At 39.2% G+C, this 23,202-nt stretch overlaps 1 protein-coding gene across 6 annotated transcripts in view; it reads left to right on the forward strand.

Moving 5' to 3' along the window:
• atp2b2 (ATPase plasma membrane Ca2+ transporting 2) overlaps window positions 1-23,202 on the forward strand; it is a gene marked incomplete at both ends in the record, with an annotated part of 61,061 nt that overhangs the window by 32,425 nt on the left and 5,434 nt on the right. For all 6 annotated transcript variants that reach the window (XM_079156983.1, XM_079156984.1, XM_079156985.1 and 3 more), the window contains 12 exons: window positions 968-1,132; window positions 2,151-2,365; window positions 3,339-3,581; window positions 13,925-14,166; window positions 15,209-15,443; window positions 20,400-20,579; window positions 20,696-20,783; window positions 20,986-21,092; window positions 21,994-22,185; window positions 22,417-22,630; window positions 22,759-22,970; window positions 23,051-23,158. In XM_079156983.1, coding sequence (XP_079013109.1) covers window positions 968-1,132; window positions 2,151-2,365; window positions 3,339-3,581; window positions 13,925-14,166; window positions 15,209-15,443; window positions 20,400-20,579; window positions 20,696-20,783; window positions 20,986-21,092; window positions 21,994-22,185; window positions 22,417-22,630; window positions 22,759-22,970; window positions 23,051-23,158 — 2,201 coding nt within the window. The remainder of the gene's footprint in view (window positions 1-967; window positions 1,133-2,150; window positions 2,366-3,338; window positions 3,582-13,924; window positions 14,167-15,208; window positions 15,444-20,399; window positions 20,580-20,695; window positions 20,784-20,985; window positions 21,093-21,993; window positions 22,186-22,416; window positions 22,631-22,758; window positions 22,971-23,050; window positions 23,159-23,202) is intronic.

The raw sequence follows: 23,202 nt of genomic DNA on the forward strand, positions 1-23,202 counted from the left end.
GTTAACAACAAATTCTCATGCAGTTCATATTATTGCCAGAATAGCTTTCTTCACCTTAGATCTCTGCGCTGTCCTCCAGTATGATATAAAGTTGCTTTTAAAGCACTGCTGCTATCTATATATTATGGTCTATACTGTACATAACTCAATGGATAAAGGCTAGAATATGTTTTTGTCTTGCTTTTAGAATTGGAGTCCTCTACACTCACAAAGTCATTTGAAAATGATCTGCGAAGTGTTTCCAGAGTAAAAAGAAAACAGCATTAATGTAATCTTAATTATAGCTAATAGTAATTAACAAACATCTAGAAGGCTTGAGACTCTATTTTGGATGGAAAATTGATACATTCTCTGCTTAGATTTATTTAAATGTTTGTTTTAAATCTTAATTGTTTAGAATTATGCTTTTTTAGACTTGATCCCTTTATGAATTTTTAATCTTTTCTTTTCTGGTTCTTTGTATTTTGATTATTTTTTATGTGAAGCAGACTGAATTTTCCTTGTGTATGAAAAATGCTACATTGTATGTAAGATTTCCCTATATAGGTGTCTAAATAATCTGTGAACATGGCTTGCGCCTTGGATGTAGGACCACTGAATTATTCATGACTTACTGTAAATATGTGTTTGTGATGGAAAAAAATAGCTTGAATAATAGGATACAAAACCCTTACTTCAGCAAAAGAAGACCTACATCACCATGAACTTTTAGCTTTCATTATCTACACAGAAACAAGGTCCACAGCATAGACTGATTGTGTACCACAAAGACAATGCAGGGACAAACATTAACAAATCATAATATGGTATGTAAAAAGCTTAATACATACCAATGTCATATCTCTTCTTGGTTTTAAATCTAAACTGTATTTCTTTGCTGGTGTAAAAATCCTGTTCCTTTTCGCTCCCTTGGTCTAATTTACATTTCTAATGCTACTGCTATCTTTTTTTTGTGTGGTGTTTACAGTAAAGAAGCAGGATGGAGCAGCTGCCATGGAGATGCAGCCTCTAAAGAGTGCTGAAGGTGGAGAGTCCGACGAGAAAGAGAAGAAGAAGCGGTCTGTTTCGAAGAAAGAGAAGTCTGTGCTCCAAGGGAAGCTGACCAAACTGGCTGTCCAGATTGGCAAAGCAGGTACAGCAAATTGCACACGGACAAGTCTATCACTCAGTCAGGCAGTTAAATCAGGGACAACAAGGCACTGAGCATTCATCCTGTTCAACAAAGCAAGATGTTTCACTGATAAGACTCATTTCTTGGTCGCTTAAAGCAATCAGAGTAGTCTAGAAGAATGCTGAAGTTATTGTTATGGAACTGTAGAAGAGCCCGTTAACTTTATTTTTCTAAACGACCTTCCCTCTAGGGACTTGCTGAGTGATTGTACAACGGAGAGTGCATTATGCTTGTCGTTGTGCTTTTTCACTTCAATCCATACCACAATCAATCAATTGCTTATATTGCCATTTAAAGCAATTTATGCCACCAAGGAGTTGATGTCTAGGCGATTTTAGTAACAGATGTCCATATGCCATTTAAGCCCACTCTGTGGTTGTCCTCGCGACAGCAACATAATAGGAATACCGTTGAACAAATGATTGCAATGAATATTACATACCAAAAATACAACAAAGGAACGGGTTTCTGGACCAGTATGGGAGAATTGGAATTCTTCTACATAGTCTTTAGTATGTTTTTGCCAATGCTTTCTTTAAAGAGCTGTTTTCTTTTTTTGTAATATTAAAAAGTTTAGGTTCTCTCATTTTCTAAGAATCCCTTAAAGAAGTCCTTGTTTTTACAGTGGGCTTGTACATCAGACTCTTGGTGTGAGTGATGGAATAAATACTTGACAAGTCAAATCTTAAGAGCAATTAAGGCAACACGGTGGCTCAGTGGTTAGCGCTGTTGCCTCACAGCAACAAGGCTGTAAGTTGTAATCCCTCTAGGGCCATCTGGGACCGTTAAAGGTTTTTCATAGGTTTCCTTTTATTTGTTCTGTTTTTTTCCCATACCAAAACAAATGTATGTTCCAGGAGGAATTAGGAATCTTACTTCAGACAGATTTCCACCTTTGGATCACATAAAGTGTCACTCCACTCATACCTTTTGACATCATGTTGCTCAGCTGATAACATTTTGAATCTTTTTTTTTCAGGTTTGCTCATGTCAGCCGTCACAGTCATCATCCTGGTCCTGTATTTTTGTATTGACAACTTTGTGATGCAGAAGAACCCTTGGATGCCAGAGTGCACTCCCATCTACATCCAGTACTTTGTCAAGTTCTTCATCATCGGTGTGACTGTGTTAGTGGTTGCCGTGCCGGAGGGGCTGCCGCTGGCTGTCACCATCTCCCTGGCCTACTCTGTCAAGGTGAGGAAGAATATTGACAGACATACAGCGCATACTGTACATTGCAACACATTATTACTTCTACTCGTCAAATACAGACACTTGGTCAGTGGCCCTTAGGCTTTAAACTATGACGCTCTAGGTACCTCTCTAGCGTCCGTTGTGGACCCACTCGTTACATGTATAGTGTCTTTTCAAAATACACCTCCAGCGCCACAGGAAGTAAGGGTTTAGGCAACAAACCCACTCAGTTAGGGTTAGGAAAAGCGATTTTTGACGTGAACTTGACTAACGACTGACGTGACTAACGATACTAATAAGTCATGTGACTAACGACTGACGTGACAAAATAGGTCATGTTGACTTTTAGTTTGACACGGGACACGGACGGCGGTTTTCTGAGTCAAAGTCCTTTCTATTTGTTTGACCCATCCACCACACCTCCCACCCACCCAAGTGGATAATCTTGCACTTAATACTACGTCAGTTCCTCTAAGTGTCTAATACTGATACATATTATATTATATATATATTGAAAGCCCGGTTCGTGAGGCACTGGCACGTCGCGGTATATGATGTAAGAGTTTTGGAGTGAGAACGAGTTGTACACTGCTATACTTTTGCTGTAAGGGCGGTCCATTTACACATATACATACAGTATAAGGTAGTGTGTTCACTAAGTCAGTTCTCCATCTTTAACTACGGTGTACTGTGAAATATTGTGAGGAATTTTTATTTTGTTTTATTTGTTGTTTTGTTTTGTTTTTTGTTATTTTGTTGTTTTTCAACTGTTGCTTTGAATTAAATAATCATTTTAACATACAATGTTAAAGCATAAGCATCCCTCTTTTTGTATTGATGCCATTATAGCCAGCGAAGTTTAAGTAGTGCCTATTAAGCCGATCGGTAATCCATCTAATAGTCTAATCTAATATTTTAAAGTATTTTCAAAAATGCATTCATTCATGATCATCATGTTGTTTCCTACCAACAGAAAATGATGAAAGACAACAACCTGGTGCGTCACCTGGATGCATGTGAAACGATGGGCAATGCTACAGCCATCTGTTCTGACAAGACAGGCACGCTGACCACCAACCGCATGACGGCTGTGCAGTGTTACATTGGAGATGTGCACTACAAAGAAATCCCAGATCCTGGAGCTCTGCCACCCAAATCACTGGAGTTACTGGTCAATTCCATCTCCATCAACAGCGCCTACACCACCAAGATACTGGTAAGTCACTTGTAGTGGTCGCCATTGTAGACGATACTTTAGAGCCTTTCCTTTAGGGGTTGAACATGAACTGCGTCTGAACACATACACCTAAACATGTTCATTTATTTATATTTAAAAAATAGTAACTAAGTCTATATATAGTCCTTTTACTTGTATACTGCACATCATATGTGGCACTCTCTATGAACCCGTCTCACAATATTTAAGATATTCTATTATACTAAAGCCTATTTAGTTAAGGCTTAAATATCGTGGGTTAGCTGGATAGATGTCAGCTCCCTCTGTGTGAGCAGTGAAACCACATGATGAGAGCAGCGCTGGTGTAACTGTGAGACAGTTCTGCAGTGCTTCCTTCTTGGCGAAGCAGGCAGTCTGTGTCCTTGGCTGCTGCTTTAGATTCATCAGGCATTCACTCAACTTGTCACCTTGAGAACGGTTGTGTAATTTTGTCTTATCTGATATTCAGAGCATAGCAGACTGTAATTTAATCCAATCTAGCTAAGTGCTGGAGATTGTCTCTTGTTTACGGTGATTGCAGTGAAGAGAAATTCTCTCTAAATCAATAAGACCTGTATACAATATGACATAGACGGACAGACTGTTACATGTTCTAATCTCAGAATCTGAAACCTGTTTGCATAGATATTCCTTCAGTCTACAGGACTGAAACATTATTTTCATATTAATGCATTTGGCATAAATGTCCTAAAAGCAAAGATTGCCAAATTTCCAACTGGAGCTACATGCCTCAGTAATAATTTTGGCATGACCGTGATTCCTCACCTGCACATACACACACATACACATTTGTGCCTGTCTGTGTCCCTATCCTTGTAAACCCCTTAAGAGTCTATGGCCGACCAACTGAAGAATACCCTTATGGAACTCGCATGCGGAATGAGCTGAGCAGGCGGGACATCTGCGATAGAAGGATCCCACAGATTTGTACTTCCTACACCTCAAGGCGCAATCACAGCCTTGGTGAAGTGTGTTGGTCACTCGGTTTCGAGATGGAGAGCTACATACTTGTGTGTGTCTTTGAAGCGCAGTAGAAAAGCAATGCAGTTACTGCAGGCGCACAAGAAGCACAATGTCTCCCAGGCTTTATGCCAGTTTGCAGAGTGAAAACCGTTATTGTCCGCTCACACAGCACCTATCTAAATATATAAAACAGAGACCAAATACCAGAAAGTGACACTGTATTTGGTTTGGACCTATAGCCTGTGATGTAGTCAGGACAGTCCTTTTCAATTTAGGAAAGTTAGAAATGTGATAGAAACAGGAAAACAACTAGTGGTGCAGTCGTTGTTGCATCGTATACTGTGTACAATAGTCTGAGCAGTACCTTCAAAAACACAAATTAAGGCGGTTTATATGTAAATTTGACAAAATGTAGAATTTCTGAGGAAAAAAACTATTATATTCCAAACTAACAAGCTAACTATGAAAGTAATATATCCTTCAACACATACAGTATGTGCATAACACTCCATGTCTAAAATGAGAAGGCTTGGTTGTTACATGACAAAGACAAATATGGAAAACAAGTGCGAACAAGGCATGTGATGTTGAATTATTTTGGGTCTCTATGGGAACTGACTGTGATAAAGATGCACTCTGCAATCGCTTGATTTCATTGAGATGAGTGTGATTGTCCAGGTTTTTCAAAAAGGGAACACATATTCTGAATGTATTACATCTTGGTGAAGAAAAAAACAAAGGCAACCTCATAGTTCCATCAAGAAAACTCAATCACCATTTGAACCATGTGTCTATAGATGACATTCACAGACTTGTGATAGTATGAACAATGTTTTAAATAGGACTTTACACTGTTGCTAGGGTTTTTTTTCTTGTCTTGGCTACCACTCTCATTCGACTTGTTAGATTAAATGTCACATTAAGTCTTTTCTATAATCTTTTCAGTGATAAAAGAGGTTACCTCATGCACTAAAGTAGGAGTTAAACTTAGGGTGAACTTCTAAAAATATCAGCTTACATACTTGTACTGTTTGTTACCTTCCATCAGTAGTAATTACTGTACATCTTAGCTACCCACATACACCCAAACCTGTTCATCCATGCATATATCCACAGAATATACTTGAATAAATATAGTGCAGAACACAAAATCTAGCACAATAATAGTAGAGAGTACAGCACATGTCAGAATGAATGCATTTTTTATTTTTTCCTGATAGCTCTTATTAGACGAAAGGAAAGGTACAAAGGGAAACCGAGACAGAGAAAGACGGACATAATTAAGGAATGAAGTGAACTCAGAAAGCAGGATGCAAAAGGGACATTTCTGAGGAATATTTAGTACATCCCCTTCTCCTCCCCCAGCCGCCCCCACTCCCTCAGCGCCACTCCAGCCTTGCAGTATGCTGGCTGGTGTGTTCTTATATAAGAGGCCAATCCTGTGGGATGCCATGATGGCTATGAAAGACTTTGATGGCCACCACACAAAGGCAAAGAGGCAGGCTTTGATACCCACATCAGTACCCCTACTGCCTCTCTGGCTTCATAATACAGCCAGTGTTATGCCTCTTCATCTTTTGTCAGCACATATCGACTCTGAAGTGAAGAAGCCTCATCCTTGGGGGAGAAATTCACACACATTTACACAATGATCCATACATACAGTATAAGCACATGTACATGCTCGTAGATACTGTATCCATGTGCACACGTACACTTATTCATTTATTCTAAAAAAGGATGCGTGCATACAAATAAGCACACCAATTTGCCTTGCGTGTCTCTTCATAGTCAAGCATGCTACGGAGTAACTTGTGAACGGCATTCAGTGACGCCAACATACTGACGTCATTTTAAAGGAACGTGCCAGTGGCAAGAGCCTCATAGCAAAACAGCAACTTTTTCTCTCAACTCTCTCCTCACATTCTTAGTTTTTGTCCCCATTATATATGAGATGTAGTAATACATGCTTCAATAAGAAGACTTTGTTTAAGTAAAACTGGTAAGGTGCAGATGCACACATCTGTCATATCAGGCATACTCACACTGTAGGAGGTATTCAGATCACAAATGTATGTTCTCGTAACACAGTGGCATGTGTTTAGCACGGCTGTGTGAGTGTCCTGGGAACTCAGTCTCATGTTGCTTCAACCACCTGCTCAGGTCATTATTCTGGTCAGGGACAGAAGTGGTATAAGAGACACACACACACACACACACACACACACACACACACACACACACACACACACACACCTATACTCACAAATATGGCTTTCATTTTTAGAAATAGGCACTTGGGGAAAATTACAGAAGCTCAGTATGCAGTTAAGAAAATCAACTTGACAGAATGTTTCTGATGTTGAAACATAAATGACAGAAAAACAAGAAAAAACTCCATCTGTGGCTCAACAATGACCATTGTATTATTCGTTATTACAACAAACTCCTTCATTTTTGTTCGGTAGTGAGTAGTGAGGTCCTGCTATAATTGGCTTTGGCTCACAGTGCTTTTGTCATCTGGACGTTGCGTGCTTGTTTGCACAACATGGAGGCGAGATGAGAGTGCCTTGGATGTCTTTAGCTTGAAGCACCCAGTGTCCCCACGGAGTAGTTTTGGACACTGAGGGAGGAGAAAGAGAACCAGTGGAAAAAAGCAGAAACAGAGACATCTTCAGAAGAATGATGTCCTTCCCTTCTCTTGTTCTCTCTTTGTGTGTTCAGCACTTCCTCACAGATTTTACAGTGTTGCTGAGATTGCAGTGAAAGAGAAGTCGTCATCACATTAGAATGACAAAGCTTTGATGTTTCAGAGGCACAAAGCTTAATGGAATGCATTTCCCTCTCTTTCAGATACTGTGTTTCTAGTTTTTGTCTAGTCAGTGTAAATTAAATACATAAAAGCTTTATTGAGAGTGAGATGTCAGTGGTAATAAATCTAATAATCTGTTAAATTAAAAAAATAAAATAAAATGTATAGGCAAGGCAAGTTTATTTGTAGAGCACATTTCAACAACAAGGTAATTCAAAGAGCTTCACATAAAACCATTAAAAGCATAAAAACATAAGGCAAAAAAGGAGATTTAAAAACAATTAAGAACATTCATTGAAACATTAAAAACAGTCAAAAAGCAGTGTAAGAAATAAAATACAGTAGTAAAATGCAGAAATGCAGGAAATTGATTAATATCCTTGAATCTGGTTCAATTTAACAGCAAACAGAAAAGTCTTCAGTCTTGATTTAAAGGAGCTGAGGGTCTCAGCAGACCTGCAGCTTTATGGGACTTTGTTCCAGATATGTGGAGCAGAAAAACTGAACGCTGCTTCTCCATGTTTAGTTCTGACTCTGGGAACAGAAAGTAGACCAGTCCCAGACGACCTAAGGGGTCGGGATGGTTCATAAGCTAGCAGCAGATCAGAGATGTATTTTGGCCCTAAACCATTCAGTGCTTTATAAACCAACAGCAGGATTTTAAAGTCAAGTCTTTGTTGGACAGGAAGCCAGTGCAAAGAGCTCAGAACTGGAGTGATGTGATCCACTTTCTTGGTCTTAGTGAGGACTCGAGCTGCAGCGTTCTGAATCAGCTGCAGAATGAAAGTTACAGGCAACTTAATCTAAATTCGTGTTTTTTCTATATCAATAGATAGGTACACAAGTGATATACCATGCAAAGCTTTTAAAGAATGTTCTCACACAAGCCCAGATGTCAGGATGGCGTGCGGGTCTATATTAGACGTAAATAAAATAAAGAAGATAAAGTAACAATACACCTAGATATTTTACCAGGTTATGATTCCAATGCAACAATCTCTTTTCTCTCAACTTGAATTAGCTAATTAATAACCTGCCGATCATACATCAAAGGCAAAATCGAGGGTAAAGCAATGTTAAGTATGTGGCCCTTTGCATGACTGTGAAGGCAGAATTTGAAACTTTTCAAAACCGGAAAATAAAGATGACAAAGTAAGATGCAGGGAACCTGAAATGGTGTCAAGAGCACAACACAATTAGCTTCGTTATTAGCACATAGATTGTATATAAGAAGTGGACGTAGTCACCGTTACGGTACCCACTGGATTGAGGACTGCCGTTTTTAAGCCTCCAGTTTGGTGTTTTGGCCTTTGCCATCTTGGTATTTGGTCGCACCATCTTGTTTTTTTACAACCAGAAATGAGACAAGAGGGTGGAGCTAAGTACAACTGAACGCTAAATACAACATTTTTAGGTGAACAAATAGGTTACAATTAACTTTCATGAAATGAAAACACACTGTGAAAGTGTTAGAGTTCAAAAACAAAAACATGGACCACAGTTGAGACCGGACAACGCCGTGGTAGCAAGCTTTCAATCACAACTCAGCCACGCCCTAAAGCAGCCTTGTTTATCATCTATTTTACTCTAAACGGGACCATTATTTACTAAATGGACATCATGCTGTATTTAAGAAGACTTGAAACAAGGACAGGTTAGATCCCTGTTTACTGTATTTGGTAAATATTTGTATAAATTGAATTGTGTATTGGTATTAATATGTAGTTAAATAATGGTAAACATGGAAAGGCAGTATTGCGCAGATATTATTGAAAACACTGCCTGAAGCAGAAGGGCAAATACAAGTCATAACAATACATTAGGTGGAAATAAAGCAAATCAAATAGAAGGGGAGGGGGGTAAATATGTAGTGAAGGGGTAAATGGAAGCAAGCATAAGTGCGAAAAATGGATGAAGGGAGATTGGAAAATTATACAAGAGGACGAGCGAGAAACCACACTGGCGTGACAAGTGTCCTCATCATGGACTGGAAGACTGTATTACTGCCCTGCAGAATGCCTCCAGGCCTTGGCCCAGTTGGCTGGTACAGTCATGTGGAGAGGAAGAATATCGTCCACTCCTACATGAAAAGAGGGAGCGAAAAGGAAGGTGGAGGCAGTCGGAGTGGGCCGCAGTAAGAGACTGGGGAAACTGATAGTGAGCAACAGGAGAGAGTCATCCAGAGGGAGGAAGGATGATGGGGATAGAAGGGAATGAGAGAGGGAATGACGGCACAAAAAGTATGAAAACAGGGACCGAAATAGAAAGACACAGGAGTTAAGAGGGTGGGGTTGAGTGTGAAGAGAAGGGGAAGAAAATGGAAGACAAAGGGAAGGAACAGGATGGATGGATTAAGGAGAGCCCCGGGTGGAATAGGAAGTAAAGTTGCCAGCTCTCCCTCTGGCATATGTCCTTGCCCGCGGGAGCACCTAAGGACCAAGGAGAGGGCAGCTGTTCCTTAGCCATGTCCAGGCCACGGCGTGCCAACTATAGCACTGTCATGCCAACGTTGGGCATCCCATGCCAGCGACTGTCCTTGTGCGTAGAAACTCGCGTCAAACAAAACCTCTGTGGAATCTCTGAGAACAAAAACAACGGTATTGCCGGTTTGTCATTTATACATTTTCTCCCTCTCCAAATGGATTTCAGTCACGCGTTTGAGTTTTCGAAATGTGAATTCAAATTCAGTGAACTGAAAACTGTGATATATACCTTTGGTATTATTTTGAGAAAATAGATTTTGTTTGTTTGTTGTTTTCAAAATTAATTATTTTAATTGCAACAAAAGCAGCTGACAACAACTTTCAGTCAGGGTGATGAGTTGGTGCTCAAGGAGCACCGTAGCCCAAATATAAGATTACCCCAATTAAAAGACTTAATATAACAAGACAGACTAGAACCTGCTTCAATTTCCCCCCATTGCGACTGCTTTTATCCTTTACAACAACCAAGGAGAGACAAACAGATAATAAATTGTGAATATATAAAGTATGTAATGTGTTTTCTTCCTTAAATGTCAAGCACTTAGTGCTGCATTTCATGGATGAAAGATGCTGTACAAATTAAGTTGCATATTATCATTAATAGGCAAATATGAAATTTATACAAACATCATGAAGCAAAGGGAACCACATCGTAAACAAGTGGAATAACTGATACCCCTTGGTCAGATAATACTCTTCTTTTAGGAACAATATGTCTTGAAGGCTGAATATATGACTTAAAATACAAGTATTAAGTGAGTTTGATTTCTAAAATGACATTTGTCATTCAATAGATTGTGGAACTGCTGATTTACTGCTTTAGAAATAGCAGGGAAGAGAACTCTTGCAAAGCAAAATGAATGCCTAGCAACTTGTAATGTGTGTTATAAAGCAAACGACTCTTCTTTACTACAGCTTTATGTATGAATGATCGTTTGAAACTATAATACATCCTGTATGGTTTTCAGCTGGTCATTTAGTTGTTTAGTGTGATGTTTTTTCCTGTTGCTGGGAGCTTATTCTCCCAAACACTTAGCAGACGGATGACACCATTTGTTCCATCCTCTCATTAGCCAATGACAGGCAGTGTCTTCCTGATGTAATCATTGGTCATTAGGAGAAAGCATTAATTCTGTTATTTACCACAAACTCGGAATAAAGTATTTACGTATACTCTTGTCTGTGTCTGTGAAACACACAGCTGGACATTATGTCCAATTACTAGGTGAACATGGGCCAGTACTCTGATTGGGTTTTAATGATTAATGAGATTTTAGATGAATTTTCTCTCTCATCCTCTCCGCTGGAACATCTGCCTCATAGCAGCTGCAGCAAAACGGACATGTAAAATACGGCCGAGCCGGAATGAATCAATAACCATTGTTTCTTAAGAAATTGTGGATTTTAAATGTTGAGCCGCTTAAGCAAACATTGATATATCCCTCACTAGACAGGTGAATTAAGCTTTGCAAAATTCATCCAAATTAACACAGATTGCTGAGAATCCTTCAATCCTATTTGCTTTATTTGATGTCAGTTTTATATTATATAACCCCAAATCACAAATTGCAATTTTCCCTCCAAGGGTTTTACAGCAAACAAGTACGACATCTTTCTTAGTCCCTCAGTTCAGTGTATAGATTGCATTTGAGTATTATTTTCTTATTTACTGCATAGAAATATATTAAAGGCTTTGTCACATTATTAGCATCCTCTATCAAAACATCGTTAGCAGGTGGACAAGAGCGGCCGTTAGACGGAGAGTGTGAGTGCACGAATTCCAACAAGCCATTAAAGTGATTAACTGCACTGTCGATACAGAATCTTTCTCAACACATTTCGCCAAGTGCTGAGTGAAGAAAACAACAAATAGAAAGTGAAATTCAAAGCATCGAAAAATGTCAAGCTTTCCTTTTAAATCTAATCTTGGTTGGAGGCTTGTTGAGAAGCAGAACAGAAAGCCTGCAGTAAATCTATTTTAGGGCAAATAGCACAGACTGAAGGTGTCTGCTTAGCGGCAAGTCAGATGCATTATGTTCAGTGTGCTTTTGACATGCTCCATTGTTGTGTGTGTACGCGTAGGTGTGTGTGTTCGAGAAAGAGAGTGTACCTGACATGCTGTTCTTTAGCTGTAAGTGTAGTTGCCAAGCGTACTGAAGGTACTATCTAGCAAGACCCCAGGGAGACGATAGGTTTCAGCTCAGTGCCAGCTAATAGGAGTCCGAATGAACAAAGAGTTCTACAACACTGATTAACAACAACATACAACAACGCTCACTTGCTTTTGTTCAATTTTACAACAAATTTGATTAATGTTGCCCAAGTTGTGCTTATTTCCTTAAGAGCGTAAACAATAAGTTTATTAAGCGCTTGGTCAAACAACTGAAAATGAACTGAATTGTCTTTGCTGCTTTTCTTTGTACATATGATAGTAAACAGAATATTTTAGGCTGATGGTTGGATGAAATAAGGTATTTGAAGATACTGCCTTGATCATAATGTTCTGACATTTTCTAAGCAAACAATCAGAGTAATCAGAAAGAAAAGTAATCAGCAGATTAGTCAATAGTGATAATAATCATTATTTTATTTCCTTGATTAGCATTCCTGAAGAGTGAAGTTGATCTTTTTTTGTCCCCACATGTCTGTCATCAAACTAAAATGAATATCAGCTAGAGAGTGTGTGATTATGTGAAGAGGCATGTTATGAATAATGACAGTAAGGATTGCACACTCTTATATGTGTCCCGGCTTATCAGCATCGGTGTCACTTAATGTGGTAAGTGTGTGTGTGTGTAGGATGAAGACGCTTATGAGATTTCTTCTATCATAGTGGTTGAAATAAAAAAACATTTAGAAATCAATATGTAGAGTCACGCATATACGCTTTATTGGTCGTATTTCTGTGTGATTTGACAAATTAGAGTGAGTGAGTAAACGGAGTGAAGCGGAGGAAATACTAATAAATAAGGACTGGGAAAAGATGAAAAGGGAGACACAGAAATATTGGAGCATGTGTGAAGTTTGATGAGTGAAAATCCTGTAAGAGAATCTGAGCCAATGAGTAAGAATCCCCAAGTGGCAGAGAGAGAGAGAGAGAGAACCCTCTCTTCTCCCAAGTCTCTCCTTCCAAGTATGCTTTGCCCAGTGTTACCATGGCAACGCTTAGTTTCCCACAAGCTGACCACACACGTGAACATACAGCGAGGGTGTATGCAAATTGCACACATATACTGTAGCACCTGAACAGCCACGTGCACCGATTTAAACAGATATCACACGTAACCTAAAAGGCTCCACAGCTTGCTGATAATAAGCACACTCCAGCTTTGAGAGGAAGAGAAATTGTACCACTTACATCACATAATGTGTAACATTTACCTTTTTTCTCCGTAGTAAACACACATCAGCAACAATTTTTGTAAATTGAGTGATCGTTTTTTTCAATACAAAAAGATGCATAAATACAAAGATTTGTTTTCTATGACAGTACATTTTATATCTTTGGATTTTCGAATGTAAGTTAAACAGAACAAGCAGTTTGTGGATGTTTCTTCGGGCTCTGGGATATTGTGATTGCCATTTTTTTTAATAGAGTAAACGATCGATCACTTCAACAAAACGCGGTTCTAAATGTACACAGTTTGCTATGGATTGAGCAGAATGCCTAAAATAAGAACATCCAAATTTGATTCCATCTAACTCATCTCCCACCCTCCCACACAGCGCAACCCTTTCACCTGCTAGCTGGTTAATTATCACCAGCAGCTATTTCGAGGGCTGACGAAAAGAGAATCTCAGTGATTGGATAGATCACAGAACAATCAGTGTAGAGTGTTGGTTCTTCAAATCTTTTAATGTAAAGACTTGAGTCTTATTTGCCATTTCAGAAACCACATATATGCATGAAAGTGTATAAAATGAGGGCTGAACTAAATAAATAATCAAATCATATATTAAAAAGAAAAGTGAAAAACAACCACAGATAGAAAATACGACTATACTGCAGCAAATATTTGACTGAAAATAAAACTGAACATCCGAAAATCTCTTCCCCTCTCCAGCCCCCAGATAAGGAAGGAGGTCTGCCGAAGCAGGTAGGCAACAAGACGGAGTGCGGCCTGCTGGGATTGGTCATAGACCTGAAGCGGGATTATCAGCCAATAAGAAACCAGATCCCAGAGGAAAAGCTTTACAAAGTCTACACCTTCAACTCTGTCAGGAAGTCCATGAGCACAGTCATCAAATTGTCTGATGGGAGCTTCCGCATGTACAGCAAGGGAGCCTCTGAGATCGTGCTCAAAAAGTGAGTCTGGTTTTGTGATTAAAATGAGATGATTCTGATGGTAATCGTGCATAACCTTGTTGTACAGTAATATGATATAATCAAGAGCTTTTTATTTTGAGTGCATAATGTCCTTGAGGGTATAACCTATTGTACATTCCCCGCCTATAAGCAGTGAGAGAGAGCTGAATTTCCACGAGAAGGTCACACAATTGTGTCATTTTACAGAACATTACAATAACAGTAACAAATGAGTGACTCTGAGTGACATGAGATGCAGTTAAAACGCTTCTTGCACCCAGAAAAGAAGCAGAAATTCTCTTTTGACGTTGAAAATGAAACATGAAATTGTAATAAATGGCTGTTACACTGTGGATTAAATTCATTTAACATAAATAATGTACAGATAAAGCTACGAAAAGCCTAATTGCAGGTTATATGTAATACCAATTTTAGCTTAGACTGCAAAAAATGACTTTTGCACAAATAACAGTTCATTTTTTCTTTTTTAAATGGCTTACAGCAGGTGAATCTGATCAAGCTCTGTGTTTTGCACTTCATGCCAGTACACCTGTTTATTTTCCATTTTTATATTCAATTATTTAGCTAATGATAAATCCATTTATGTATTTTGGCTACATTAGTAATTTAGGCAGTGCTCTGGTGGCCTGGCTCTTCTATGGAAAGAGCCAGGCTAACTGTTTCCTCCTGTTTCCAGTTTGTATGCTAAGCTAAGCTAACCAGATGCTGGCTATAGCTTCATATGGAATGCATAGATACGAACATTGAAAAGATTTTCTCGTCTTATTCTCGGCAAGAAAGCGTATTAAAAAAAGATATTCCTTTAAGTGTTACATACTTGTAACACTTAATGCTTGTCTACAATGATGAAGCATCAATGATGATGATTGTGTTTTCTGTTCATTTAAAGTCTGAAGTAGGTGCATAGGCTGAAATACTCCTCATTACATTTGTCTTTCCATGTTGGGTCATTTTGACAATATCAAAGTTACAGTACACAATTTAAAATACCCTATTCCCACCGCTCCACTCTTAATTACAGATGCAGCCATATCCTGAACGAGGTGGGTGAGTCGAGGGTTTTCCGTCCACGGGACAAGGACGAGATGGTCAAGAAGGTGATCGAGCCCATGGCATGCGAAGGCCTTAGGACCATCTGTGTGGCGTACCGTAACTTCTCCGGTGATCCCGAGCCCTCCTGGGACGAAGAGTCCAACATCCTCAATGACCTAACAGCCATCTGTGTTGTTGGGATAGAGGACCCTGTCCGGCCAGAGGTAGGAGAGTGTGAAATATTTTGGCAACCTACTGAGAGGAGTGGATGTTGGGTAAATGGGCTTTACTGTGTGCTACAGTATAAGCAGCTGAGTCATTAGTGTGTCGTAATCACCATGACTTTAAGGTTGCACATGTGTTTCGGAAATCTCTTATTTATTTTTAGGATTGCTTCAGACTGGGAGAACAGTACATGTGTTTTTAATGTAGTACAGTTTGATGGAAGTATTAATGGAAGAAAGTGCTGTACACCTCTTAGTACTGAGGATAAGCCTCTTAATGAACTCTGTACGATGTTGGAGGAATGAATCAGTATTTGACGACTTATTTGCCAAACTGAAGACATACAGTTTGGATAAAAAAGTATGCTACCCATAGGAACAGAGTATTTTATATTTACTGTGTACTTATCTGTTGTTTTTAATATGGGATTCTGGACCAGCTTCTTAAGAACCTCTTTCATGCAATTTTCCTTGAATTTTCCTGGATTTCAAATCCTGGGATTGTTAATAAGCCTCTCAGTAGTTGGCAAAGTAAGTCCATTCGTAGAAAGCCCACGCCACACATATACAGTTCAGGATTTTAGTTACATCAGACCAGAAAAAGTCTTTGTTCTAGTGTGTCATAAGTGATGATTGAGAGGGATTACTTTTTATGAGTCTATACATTGTTTTTCAGGAAATTCCTGCAGCTTTAAAAAGGTGGGTGCATTTTAGTCATTTTGCTAATAAGAGGGATGGCATCCCCCCTCATCCCCCTTCTCCAAATCTCTAACTGGCTAAACATTTATTATTGCTTAGTCCTGAGTAGTGGATGATAATATCACATCTAAACAATTGGAGCTGTGGGGACAAATATTGAACAAGCAGCAACACTCTTGTGATAGTAGCAGCCTGCACAGTGAGCTCATAGAGAGGGATCATGTGTCATTTGAAAGACTTGACATTAGGGTGTGTGTGTTTGTCAATTGCTTCTCTGATTGATTGCTTCACTAAATTATTATTGATTCATGAAATGCACACTCCAGACTGGACCGATCAGCTTGATTTAAGACGGAATGTTTTGCAGCTCAGTTTCCATACTTTGCTAATACGAACTGTGAATATACACTGTATTATATATAGATGATATGTTAACATATTGATTCTTTACATTGGTTCCTCAAATGTTCACTTTCTGGTTGGGACACGGCTTCAGGACGTTACTGTTGCCTCGTGAGTTTATTTTACTAGATATTGACGTGTGGACGTGTTCGAACCAAAAGCAATTCTTGAAAAAAGGCCTTATGACTAAGCACATTAACTAAACTGAAGTACAGATGAGTTTCATACTTTAACTTAAATTAATTTTATAAGGAGACTTAATTTTACTATTGTTTACTTGTAAGTTTGCAGGGGAAAATGTTATATTCAAAATAAAATAAGATCACAAAATATTCCTGTTCTTCAGTAAAAATCTCCAAAAATGTACATTAAAATACATAAAAATCACCTAATTTGGAGACATGTTGCAAAATTTTGCACCCAACAGTGACAATGTCTGCATTCCTAGAGGTTAAACTCCCAAACTGCAATGAAATAGTAAGACCTCACAGTAGCTCAATACGGGCAACATTCAAAAGTAGTATATGGCATCATTAACTCTCTTTGAAATGAACTTAATCACAATAATACTTACATTTCTTACTTCTAATACTTTTAATACTGATTCTCTTACTTATTCATTTTTATTAAAAAAATGTGCTGCAATTTGACTGCAGGGCTTTTACTTGTAATTCAATCGTTTTCACTTTGTCTTATTGCTCATTTTTACTTTGAGTTCTTCTTTCAGCTCTGTTGAAGGTAAAAAAAAAAAGCAATAATAGAAATAAGTGGTGCATCAACAAATGATTTCATGATGAATTAAATTAAAAGAAAATAAGAAATATAATTGGGACAATGACAGTCTGGTGGAAAGAGTTATCTATGTGTACAGCAGGAAACTGACCTCACTTGACAGCTCCTGTGCAGGTACAGGGAAGCAGGAAGCTAACTGACTACTGCATTATTCAACTTCCTCCTTTCATCTTTTTTTCCATCCCCCTCCTCACTCTCTAATAAGGGCTCTCATTCAACCTCTCCCTAACCATGTTTTCTCGTTTCCACCTCTCTCCGTATCCTAGTGTTTGACTTTCACCTTTCTCTGGTTGCTCTCTTTTTCTTTTGACTTTCTCTGCACCCACCTTTCTTTCTCCCGACGCCTTTCTCTCTCTTTCTGTGTGAAGCCGAGTTATGTAAGCATCTAAACGGACCTAGATAAAATAAGTAGGTACGGAGAGTATAAGGACAAAAGAGAAACCATCATCCTCAAATTGAATTAGTTAACTAGACAAGCTAACAAGAAACCCCTTTTTGTATCACATTGTTATTTAAGGTTGTATATTTGAACAAACTATAGAGTCGTCCTGAAAAGAATAACAATTAAACATGAAAACTGAAAGAAAAAAGATTTCTGCAACATATGTGGTCCAATAATTCCCACTTTAGGTGTGAATATAACCCCTTGCATTACCCTAAACCTGACAATTTGCAGCATTTCTCCTTTTTCCCACCACAAAGGTCACTTAACATTTGATATTTTCATTAACTGATGCACTGCTGCAATCCACTATCATCTTTCCAAGTCTCTTAGTAAGCCTGGCTAATATAGGAAATTAGATGACTTTCCTCTCTGCTAAAAAGGTCACACAGAGTGGTAAACATGTTTTTGGTTTGTTTATTAGTCTCCAGTTTCTTCCCTCAGAATCTTTTAATAACTGTAGCTGCTCTGTGGGGTTGCCTCCAGAGAGTGGAGAGAAGAAAGAGAAGAGGAAAGATAGAGGCAGAGAAGGATAAACAGATTCTAAATCAAGTCAAGTCAGAGGAATGTCGGACCGCAGGAAAAGGAGGACGGGTAAGGGGAGAAACCGAGGAAAACTAGTGTAACCAGATCCGTATTAGAGACACGAGAGGCTTGTTTTTCAGTCTCACCTACTAGCCTCCTACCCTCGACCTTCGTCGGGCCAGATTGTATTATTAATAAGTCTCCTCTCTTCTGCTCTCCTCCTCTCTCCACCTCCTCTTTCGGATGACCAGTCAACCAGAGCAGTGGGAATTCAAAGGAAAAAAAAGAGTAAAACAGGAACGTGGGATGACAGATAGGCAGGCGGGAACTTGATATCTTGATAACAATGACTTGGTGAGAGTGGAGAAACCAGGATGTAATATCTTACTCCTCAATAATATTAACTTTAAGAGCCTTCTTAATTTGTCAGATCGTAATATATATATATATAACAGACTTCTAATGAATTAATGTAACTTGTGTTTTTTGTTTACTATTTTAAATTGCGGGAGAAATTATAGCCACGATTCATGATCTTTATTTATTATTTTATTTTGTGAAAGTGATGAGGTAAAAAGCTAATTTGGCTTCACTGTTTGTTTTTTTTTCAAAAGTTAGTCCTCTTCTAAAATGAAAATTAAAGCATATCTGGTTGTTTTTTCTAAATTGTAATACTTTTGAAAGCATTGCACATCTAATCTTTAAAGTATGAGTCACTTTTGAAAGAAGAAATAACATTATTTCTTTTACAAATGAGTTGAATTCAGCAGCCATAAAACACATCACAGATGTTGCAGCTAAGGCCTTATTTATTCTGGTATGACCAGTGACTTATGGTGGCTAATATTATCAAACTTTAGATAAATATTGCCGTGTAAAGGACATTACTGAGTCAACTGACTGACTCAAAATGTCGCCACTTCTGCTACTGTTAATGTAGGTTTAAGTATTTCACATGTGGTGGCTGTCTGGCAAAAGTTGCATAGTTTTGATTTAAAGCTTTCTATAATGAGCCATACATTATAATTGTAAGCTGCCCTCCTCCCCTCTATAGATTTACTTTGTAATCCGCTCCCCTTAAATGAGTTAAATCCTTTGTGTTATACACGCATGAGCAGCTTGATTTGGCAGTTCGGCAGTCCAATATATTTATACATTGCGGTGGTGGATCCATCATATTGTTTTTACTTTGCATATTTTGAGTACAAGCATGCTCACGTGTGTTTGTGCAATATGCACAAGTGTCTGTCAATGTGAAGTGGAAAGTATGCATATTCCTTCCTCCATGTGTGTGGCAGTGAACATGTGTGTGTCAGAGAGAAAAAGAGACGCAGGCCTATGTGTATGTGCAAAAGAAGGAGTTGCTGTATGTGCACATGTTTGTTTGTGTGTGGGTTTGGAGTGCAGTGCTCGCCCACACTGACCTTTGTCAGGAAGGTTTCTGAATTAATATTCAGCTTTTGCTAGCTTTCTACCACAGATCAATCTACATGCAGTAACTTCTCCCAGTAATTCTACTTGTATAATGTCTCTAGGGAAGAGAGAGATAAATATGCAACGTCTCATTATATACAGTATCTTGTTAGTACAAAAGGGGACAGAGGCAGCATACTGTTCAGATGAAATATAGGTTTAATTGAGTCGGATTCGTTCTGTGTGTGTTTTGTATTGATTGATTCTACTGGTATATGTTCTATAATCAATATTTTATAGTAGCAATGGATTACATGACTTCTTGTTCGTCAAAGGAGTTGATTAAAGTGCCGAAAACAATTGCCTTTGCGGTTTACTTCAGTCTCACAGCTCTCATGCTGTAGTGTTTTTTTATGGCTGCAGCAGGCAGCTGTTTTCAGCAATGAAGCCCTAAAAACTTACTATATGTTACCTACACAGCACCAAATGGACTGTCAAAGTCAATGACTAGCTGGTGAACATAGAGGAGCGTTTAGCAGCAAAAAGCAAGACATTTGTCTCAGTTAGTGGAGACCCAAAAAAAGAGCCCAAAGGAGAGTGAATATCTGACTTGTATTCACCAGGTGGCCAGAAACATGACTGCAAATTAATGCTAATAAATGTGTTCTTGAATCACTCATTAGGTGCCCGATGCTATCAAGAAGTGCCAGCGTGCCGGCATCACAGTGCGCATGGTGACAGGAGACAACATAAACACAGCCAGGGCCATAGCCATCAAGTGTGGTATCATCCACCCCGGAGAGGACTTCCTCTGTATCGATGGCAAAGAGTTCAACAGGAGGATCCGCAATGAGAAAGGAGAGGTACAGTAACTCTGTCAGACTGAGAGAGGCTGAGCTCAGAAGACACAAAGATCCCTCTCTAAACCTAAATCGTAACCACCTGTCCTTTTTATTTCTGTCTGTGTGTGCACGCCCAGGTGGAGCAGGAGCGTATTGACAAGGTTTGGCCTAAACTCAGAGTTCTGGCCAGATCTTCCCCGACCGACAAGCACACACTCGTCAAAGGTGAACTGGTTGCACTATTTTCATATTCATTACTGCTGATCGAAATGAAACTCACCTTGTCTTAACATTGGTCGTCTGCTTTACTGTTTATATCATTTGTCAGAGTTTCGCAAAGGCCACAAATAACTGAAGTTATTTGGTCAAGATTGTTGTCTTTCAGATGCTCAATGTGTTCAGCGTGTTTGCACTGTGTGTTTGACAGGCATTATTGACAGTACTACGACAGAGCAGAGGCAGGTGGTGGCTGTGACAGGAGATGGGACCAATGATGGACCTGCACTAAAGAAAGCTGATGTTGGATTCGCCATGGTGAGCCAACCCTATTTTATTTTAATTAATTTGTATCTTTTTCTGCCTTGCTTGCTTACTCAACATCTGCAGATATCTTCTTCACCTCTGCAGTATGTAGGGTTTCTTCTTAGGATCTCTGTGTAGATTACGAGCTCCCCCTAGTGGCTGTCTGAGATCACAGTTTCTCTGCAGTATACTGTATATTACTTTTCAAAAATACAATATTTGGTATATTTGGTATAATTTGGCTCATCCACAGCACCATTTTGCTCCCTGGTCCAATATCTTAAGGTCCCCAACCTAATTTCAAGCTCCTGTAATCAAACCACCAAGACACACACACACGGACTCTAAATGAGTCTGCATCATCATGAGGGATGTCCCGGTATTGGGCTAATCAAGGCATTCTTAACTGATCGATAATGGCAATATATTGAGCCCCGATCCGATCCTTTGTTTTACATCAAATATGACACAGGTGTTGTTATTTGCAAAGCAAAAAGATTACATGGAGGCTTTTTGTTTCAGAGGAAAAGAAATCAAGTAATAGCTGGGATGCAAGTGTTTTTTTTTCTTAAAGCAATGCAGAGCTATTCAGTTGTCAAACGTATACATAACTGTAATGTACTTGAAGGGTGCACTGTGCAGCTGTGTTATCTATGAAGTTAGAAGTAGGCCTATCAGATATGGACTCCGTATCGGCATATACTCAATATTAAAAGACTGAGATCAAGATTGGGAGCAAAAAAAAACTTAATTGGGACATCCCTAATGATCATTATCCATCATTATAACTGACTCATGTCCAGAGTCCAGTTTGCTGCAGAGGTGATTTAGAGGGATTAAGTTTAGGAATAGCACAATATGATGCAATAGATTCTACTTTTTTTCTGACTGCACCTTTTCTGCTCTCCTCCAGGGTATTGCTGGCACAGATGTGGCCAAGGAGGCGTCAGATATCATTCTGACTGATGATAACTTCAGCAGCATCGTTAAAGCAGTAATGTGGGGCCGGAACGTCTATGACAGCATCTCCAAATTTCTTCAGTTCCAGCTGACTGTCAACGTTGTGGCCGTCATAGTGGCTTTCACTGGCGCCTGCATCACACAGGTCAGAGGCGTGTGTGTGTGTAAATATGGGCATGTGATTGGGTTGTATTAGCATAACTGTAATTCAAAAGCTGTTGAGTGATATACTTCAAGCAAAACAATGGAGATAATTAATTACAGACGTGTGAAAAAAGTTAATTAGTTACTGTAGAAGTACTGGTTATTAGTTTCTTTTCACCCCTCCTTGTACTGACATTTGTTGTTTTTTCTGATTTCCCTTACATTTGCGCAGGATTCTCCTCTTAAGGCCGTGCAGATGTTGTGGGTGAACCTGATCATGGATACGTTTGCATCTCTGGCCCTGGCCACAGAGCCTCCCACAGAGTCTCTGCTTAGGAGGAGGCCATACGGTCGCAACAAGCCTCTAATCTCCAGCACCATGACGAAGAACATCCTGGGACACGGAGTCTATCAGCTCATCATCATTTTCACGCTGCTCTTTGTTGGTACGGACTATAATTTAGCTCTGCAGTGCACCAGGGGATCTGCACCTTAATGATGTGTCAGGAAATGGGTTCAGAGTTAATGACATCACTCTAATTCTGTATTACCCCCCCCCCCCACCACCGTATAGGAGAGAAGATCTTTGACATTGACAGCGGCCGTAATGCTCCTCTCCACTCCCCTCCATCTGAGCACTACACCATCATCTTCAACACCTTCGTCATGATGCAGCTCTTCAACGAGATAAATGCCCGCAAAATCCACGGAGAGAGGAACGTCTTCGATGGTATCTTCAGGAACCCCATCTTCTGCACTATTGTTTTTGGCACCTTTGCTATGCAGGTAAACAGATTATTTTTGGTTGGTTATTATCATACGTTAGATATGATATATTTTCATGACTTGTGCTTTGCTTTTTGTAGATTGTGATTGTGCAGTTTGGAGGGAAGCCATTCAGCTGTCAACCTCTGAACCTGGAGAAGTGGATGTGGTGTGTTTTCCTCGGACTGGGAGAGCTTGTCTGGGGACAGGTAACATGCAAACTCATCCGGCGCTGTCTTTCTGATGTCCACTG

Source organism: Pholis gunnellus, assembly GCF_910591455.1.
Source record: "Pholis gunnellus genome assembly, chromosome: 3".
Lineage (NCBI taxonomy): Eukaryota > Metazoa > Chordata > Actinopteri > Perciformes > Pholidae > Pholis > Pholis gunnellus.